General features: G+C 50.0%; 1 protein-coding gene across 2 annotated transcripts in view; it reads right to left on the reverse strand.

Moving 5' to 3' along the window:
- The window catches only part of cdh24b (cadherin 24, type 2b), a 96,902-nt gene that overhangs the window by 51,906 nt on the left and 37,496 nt on the right, over positions 1-7,500 (reverse strand). Inside the window, exons 1-2 of one of the 2 annotated variants that reach the window (XM_081703401.1) lie at positions 6,561-6,673; positions 3,304-5,078 (exon numbers count right to left, since the gene is read on the reverse strand). In XM_081703401.1, the coding sequence (XP_081559527.1) occupies positions 3,304-4,809 (1,506 nt within the window). In that variant the 5' untranslated portion in view covers positions 4,810-5,078; positions 6,561-6,673. Of the gene's footprint in view, positions 1-3,303; positions 5,079-6,560; positions 6,674-7,500 lie in introns of those variants that run through there. The other variant, XM_035536480.2, reaches the window with a different exon arrangement.

The raw sequence follows: 7,500 nt of genomic DNA on the forward strand, positions 1-7,500 counted from the left end.
AGAGGTTACAGTAATTCAGGACTGTAGAGATTACAGTAATTCAGGAATGTAGAGATTACAGTAATTCAGGACTGTAGAGATTGCAGTAATTCAGGACTGTAGAGATTACAGTAATTCAGGACTGTAGAGATTGCAGTAATTCAGGACTGTAGAGATTGCAGTAATTCAGGAATGTAGAGATTGCAGTAATTCAGGACTGTAGAGATTACAGTAATTCAGGACTGTAGAGATTACTGTACTGTAGAGATGAAGTAAGGCACCTGAAAACAGGGCGCACGCGCACACACACACACACACACGCAGATGCCTGCACAGTCCCGCACGCCACTAATATCAAAACCTGACAGGACAAGCCAGCAACCTTGCTGTCTCTGAGCAGTTAAGTCACTCACACATTTACACATTTGATCTAACACCTGGTTACAGGCCGTAAAAGCTTCCTTTGAAGAATGTGCCTGTTAAAAGCGCCCGTGGAACAATGTCAGTACCCACATTAGCATCTCCGGAGGAAAGACACCAATCCTTCGGAGACGCTCATAAACATTTACGCCACAACTCAGGCACTGCTTTCAAATCCAAAATGAATTGTTCACGAACAGACGCATATTATAATGAGGCTCTGCAGACATAATGTTGCAGAGTAATAACAAGTGCTGCTGATTTTAAAAAAAAGATGAGATGGTGTCAGTTAGTCTCAAATAATCTCAAACAGTCTCAGATAATCGCAAATAGTCTCAAATAGTGTCGCTTTGCCTAAAAATTAGTCCCTTGATAGGGCCTTAGCTTGAGAATGGTTATACGTGATAACTCACCAGGTTTTCCACTGTGGCAATTCCACAGAACCTCTAAAAATATGCATGTAAAAAACAAAACGTACTCCAGATTTCCTTATAATTACAGTGCCACTTATTAGCAGAAACGCTAGCAGTGCCTGATTATTCTAAACATGCAACAGCATACTACTTGTGCTAATGTAGGACGCTTCCTGGATTTGTAATCTAATCCAGGAGCTATTTGCAGTGGGACGGATCATAACATTATTTGTCACATTTGTACTGGGGGGTTCATTTGAGCTCTTTATTGAATTATAATCATCTGAGCACTGAGGAACTGAAGCAATTGTGTATGTGTGTTTTGACTGGGTTGTTGTGTATGTGGGTGTGGGTGTTGTGCATGAGTTTGCACTCATGTGTGCAAGCATCTGTGTGTGCGTATCTGTGTGTGTGTGTGTGTGTGTGCATGTGTGTGTGTGCATGTGCGCGCGCACGTGTGTTCGTGCGTGTTTGTGTGTGTGTGTGTGTGTGTGTGTGTGTGTGTATCGATGTATTCCCCACTACTGGTGAGTACACAGCTCTGGCACATACAGTAATCTACTAAACACGGATGTTTGTAGCTTCAGTGCTGGACACTGAGACCTCAGGCAGTCTCTACCTCGTCTCATTTCCACTGTCCACTAGTTCCTAATAATAGCCAGTGTCTCCCTTACTCTACACAGGCCTCTCTTTATAAGTGTGGGAAGAGAGTGTGTCTAATCCAGTCAGGCTCAGGTAGACATTGTCAGATATTAAGAGTGTAGGAGATGCAGAGACAGGAAGACATCACCACACAGACAGGAAGACATCACCACACAGACAGGAAGACTCCCCACACAGACAGGAAAACATACGCACACAGACAGGAAGACATACACACACAGACAGGAAGACATACACACACAGACAGGAAGACTCCCCACACAGACAGGAAGACTCCCCACACAGACAGGAAAACATACGCACACAGACAGGAAGACATCACCACACAGACAGGAAGACATACACACACAGACAGGAAGACTCCCCACACAGACAGGAAGACTCCCCACACAGACAGGAAAACATACGCACACAGACAGGAAGACATCACCACACAGACAGGAAGACATACACACACAGACAGGAAGACTCCCCACACAGACAGGAAGACTCCCCACACAGACAGGAAGACTCCCCACACAGACAGGAAAACATACGCACACAGACAGGAAGACATCACCACACAGACAGGAAGACATACACACACAGACAGGAAGACTCCCCACACAGAGTGTGTTTTTTTTTTCCCACAGTATTGTCTGAGTGTCCTCAGGAAACAACACAGGACAATCATCATTCATTAACTCAGTGTATTATCCCTGCTGCTTCTAGTCACCGGCACAAGTGTATCTTGGGGACAGAGGGAGACACACACACACACACACACACACACACACACACACAGTAGATTGCAGTAATAAAGGAAAACTGCTACTGGGAGGGATTGCTGATTATGCAAGCAAATTCATAGCATCTTGTCACATCTTGTCATAAAATCAGCTTCCATAAAAAAGCACCTCCTTCACTAGACACTTCTCACACTTCTCCAGAGTTCGGATGCACCCAGGTGGATTTTCCTGGAGAACGAAAGTTTTAACAAGGCAGATGTGGGAATCTTGTCTAATACAGATTTCCACACAAAGTCTGGCCACCTCACATCTATAATTCTTTCAGATTTGTTTTTAATTTCTGATGTATTAGACTTACAAGCCTAAAACGTAGTTTAAACGTTTTTTTAAAAAAGGAAAAAGAAAGAGTGGTTTTCCCGGCATAAGGCGCTCTCCTGGAGACGAGTTTCCTCATGCGAGGAATAATTTTCCTCGCTCATGATCATTGACATTGTTTTGATGCCAAACGCGTACCAAACAAACGAGGGAAAGAGCCAGAGCATGAGAAAGAGGGAGGAGTTTGGAGTTTTTCTTTGCCTGGTTACTCCTTCCTCCTCTGCCTTGCTCCGCCCCTAGCCCCGCCCCCCAGCCCTAGCCAGTTCCTGTCCGCTGGTCCAGAATTCCTGGCTGCTTTGTCATCTTGGAACTGATTGTATCCTAATCTTCTGACCTGCCAAGCTTGGCTTCTGCTGAAGACCAAACTGATAGAGAGTGACAGTCACACCAATGCCATTAACAAGCCAATAATGTTTAAAACAATAAGTTTTGTGGGAGACATCTGATTCAGTTACAAAGCCAAAAAAAAAAAGAGAACATTTGGCTCTTTTTTTTTTTAAATCATTATCCTCAGCAGGTTTCAGAGAGTTTATCTTTGGTGCCTGAGCGTGTGATTGATTAATTTTAGGTGATTATGTGGTTAGAAAACCATCTAGATGTGAGAAATCGATGGTAGTTAAAAGTTAATGACACCAGGTATACGCTAATGTGATCTCGTGGATGGAAGGGTGGAAGGATGACGTGATCTGTGTTAAAAACACGAAAGCCCCCGAGTTTATCCTTACCCTTCCGATGAGAACGGGCTCGGGTCCGGCATACTCCTCGATAACGAAGAACTGGTTCCAGATCCAGCTCCGCCTGCTTCGCGATCGGGACCCCTGCCCCTCCTTTCGGCTCCACCCCTTCTGTTTTTCCGCCTCGATCTCTTGGAACACGAGGCCACGCCCACCCGGACCTGGCCCCGTCTCCCCTCCATCCTGCTCGGCCGTACCGCCGCTCCAGCTGGGATTCGGGCGGAGCTTCAGAACGTGACCGCTGCTGGCGGCGTCTGAAGTTCCGCTCCCCGGATCCTGAGTGGCACCGAGTTCCTGTCCGCCTGTGTGAGGGTTTGGAGCCGGTCCCTCATTTGCGTTAGCGGTTCTCTGGGTTTGTGTGTCCAGCGAGTAGCTCAGCTGTGGGAAAGAGCCCATCTCGGAGAGAGCCTGTAACTTTCCTTCGTGCACGATCACAGACGTATTTCTGAAAGGGCTGGCCTCCGTGTTGGCCGTGAGGTCACTCTGGGCAGTGTGGGTAGGGTAGTGTTTGCTCCACCAGGAAGCAGTAGCGCCCTGTGACTCGGTCTTTGTGTCTTCCTCTCTTGAATTTTGTGTGATTTCACTAATCGGTTTCCACAGAGTGTAAACGATCTGATCTGGATTAACACTGAGATTTGCGATGGTGCTTGAGTGTGGCTCAACTGTCAGACTGTTATTGTGATGATCAGATCCAGAAACATCCGCGATAAGTGGCCGGTCTTGTGTCTTCATTTCAGGCTCTTCCAGTTGGCTGCGATCCATGTCAATCAGATCTCTCTTTCGGCTGTGACTAGTCTTGTGCTGGAAATTCAGACCATTCTGTAGTTGGGAATTCACAATCCTCACAAGGCTATCTTTAGATATAAGCTTCAGTACGCCGTAGCTTCCAGACAGGTTGAATTTACGGGGTGATTCCAACAGCGTTCTCTTGGGAGCCATGGCGTTATTAAGAGCCCCAGAACCCACCCTCCCTCTGGACCTGGGAATGGATCTGAGCCTGGTTCGGTTCAGGTGAGCAGAAGGCTCTATCTTACGGTGGGCCGGAAGCCCGTTGTTGGCTCTCCCGCGTTTAGACATGGCCTCGGCGTTCCTGCTGCCGTTCCTCCTCGGCTCCGTCAGCTCCCTGGGACCGTCGACGGCCAACCCTTGAACCCTCGATTCCTCGTCCTTCCTCTGAGGAGGAGACTTGGCATTAAAACTGTAGGCTTCCTCCTGCTCCGACACTGGGGCGCCTCCGTCGTCCTGTGCGGTTTTCGCATAACCCGTGAACGTATCGTGAGTGGTCTCTTTGTCCATCCCTGTCAGTTCTTTCAGCCTAAACGTTGGCATTCCATTCTTTTCCAAACTCGTATCCCATTGGCCGGTCACCCCGTTCCCGGGGTGAGACCGAGCTGAGCCCAGCCCTCTCCTCCTAACGATTTTGGCCGCTGGCCCGCCCCCTACTAGCCCCTCCCACAGGCAGAGTGTCACCAATAGGAAAAGCCTCCTGTCAGCCATGTTGAATGCTTGTCGACGGCGCTGGTTTAATGCGAGTGGGTGCGCGTGGAGGAAGACTCCTGCTTTCCCTCTGTCTTCATGCTCTTTCTGCCTCCTCCTCCTCTGCTTGTACTGTGTCTGTACTCCTCTGTTACACCTCCTTTCCCAGTGCTCGAGGGCACGTGTCAGTCACGCTGGCTCACTCTCTCTCTCTCTCTCTCTTACCTTCTTCGGTATCTCTCTCTTCGGGTGGAGCACTTCTCTCAGTTTCCCAGGGCGACTTGATTGCCCTGAAAGGAAAGATAAAGATAATTACGTTAAAACCTTAATCATGTGGGCCCGTTAATTAAACATCGAGAGGCGCAGGATGCACAGCAGCGCAGCACACGCGTAAGGACGGGACTGACAGACGCGTCAGCCGACTTAGGAACAATCGCCGCGGAAAACTCTTCACCGTCAGCTCGGCGGCTTATCTACAGCGTTGCTGGCGTTGCGCTGCTACGTAGCCCTGTTTCTGATCCTATCTGTGTTTGCTTCTACTTACTCGGTAATTGCATGGAAACCTGTCCTGATACATCCCTTTATCTGTTGAAGGCATCGCATATTTTGTGCCTTTTTTAATTTTTTATTTTGTGGTGATTTGCTACGTTTTTTTTCCGAACTACAGCAGTCTTAGTGTGTTGTGCACGGTGCGGTTTCGCACTCTGGCAAGGCGAGACCACTCTAGACTTCGCCTGGCGTTTTATATTTGGAGGCGAGAAGCTCCTCGGAATTCGTACGGCACAGCGCCACACTGCCGCGTCCTACCGAGCGCCACACGTCGATAATAACGGCTTCATGAGCCGGACACGATAAATATAACGTATTAAATTGTGTGGCATGACAGTCCAGGCAGTTTATAGAATAACAAATGACTTGCAGGATAACGGGCCGTATTTCTATATTGCCGCCGTGAGTTTTCTGCTCCGCACGCCTAAGGTCGGACGGAGTGAAGTTGTTGAGACGTAACAGGCCAAATGTTGCGATGCGGTGCTCGTCTTTAACGCTAAAGCGTCGCACCACTATCAGGTAAAATATGAAACATTCTCCCGTGTCGCTACTGAAATCCGAGGTGATGGTTTTACCCTGCGAACAATTTCGAAACCCCGTGAGAACTACCGCGATGTGTTATCACAGGGGCTGCGAGCTGGGTGCTGAGCTGGGCGGTTGCAGAGGGCACCGTGTTCTGGGCTGCGTTGGAGGTCCCTAGGCTGCATGTCCTTTTTTGTGCATTAAGGCACTCGAGAGCCGCCCCGGGACATGGAGACCTTGTCAGTGCGTACGCCGGGGCAGGACCGGGGGTCCGCACAGCCCCGCGGGGTCTCCCGTGACTTTACTGCTCCCCTCCTCCATCACCCCTCCCCTGGGCCGACTCCCGCACAATTCCGGCCGGCGTTCCCGGTCTCTCCGCGTGTTTCCATTGAGCCTTCCGCAGTCTTTCCTATCGTTTTCTCGTTTGTCACCTCTCCCACTCACCACCTGTCCCTCTGTCTCGGAATCTTACGTCCTGTTCCGCACACACACTCACACGCACGCACGTACGCACGCACACGCACGCACGCACACGCACTCACGCACACACTCACGCACATGCACACACTCGCACGCACGCACTCACGCACGCTCACGCACGCACGCTCACGCACGCACGCTCACGCACACACACGCACACGCACACGCACACACACACATGCACACACACACCCCTGTATTGTTTTAATATGCTGTCCTACTTTGCCACTCTGTGTTTTCTTTGTCGCCGTGTGTCAGTCAATCTTCCGTCTTAACCTTTGCCCCCATCCCTGTGTGGCGCTTTGAGCAGTCAGCCCTTCCTCCCTGTTACGCCGACGGCCCCGGGACTGACGGCCCGTCTGGCATGCACGCCGATGTTCAAACCTGATTCGAGACAGGGTCTTTTTACGGCAGGTCAAAGACGCGCGAGGCCTTCCGAGGACAAAAAAATGGCCACATTAGCGTGTTCCAGGGAGGGCTCTCCCGGGACCAGCCTGGCTCTGGTGCGTGGGAGCGGAACACTGCAGCCTTCTCTTTGCAGCTTTTCCAGAAACAAGACACGAGTCTAACAAAACAGGGTGTGGCCAGGCACTGGCGGTAGGCGCCGAGCTCAGAGCGCCTATTACAGCACAATAACGCCTGTCTCTCCGGGCTACGGGCAGTTGATTGGACGACCATGCTGGTGGGCGGACTCTTCGCTGTCATGGGCTCCTAGTTAACTGGCTGTGGGCACTTACTGAGCTGGCGTATCAACACTGTCAGAGCTACTGTAGGAGTGCCCCCGAGGCCTATTGTGTGTGTGTGTGTGTGTGTGTGTGTATGAGACAGGGAGACAGAGAGACAGTGTATGTTTGACACTCCTTCTGCATACAGTTTCCCTCAGGCTGTTGAACGGAATCAGGTCCTGTTCAGGTTGGGAGTGTGTGTGTGTGTGAGTGCGTGCAGTTAGCAGAGAGCTGCTCACACAGACAGGCCTCTTTTGTGTAGATGGCGTACATGGCCCGATCAGTCTCTCCACTCTCTGCCGCGCCTCATACACCCTCCAGACAGCTCCTGACTATCTCACTGAACTGATTAATTGGGGCCATAAATATCTTAATTAATTTTTCTCTTCCCAGTGCCCCGAACTCAAATGATCTCGTGGTTCGTTAGTATTGGAGG

This window comes from Electrophorus electricus, chromosome 20 (assembly GCF_041902795.1).
Source record: "Electrophorus electricus isolate QZ-2024a chromosome 20, ASM4190279v1, whole genome shotgun sequence".
Lineage (NCBI taxonomy): Eukaryota > Metazoa > Chordata > Actinopteri > Gymnotiformes > Gymnotidae > Electrophorus > Electrophorus electricus.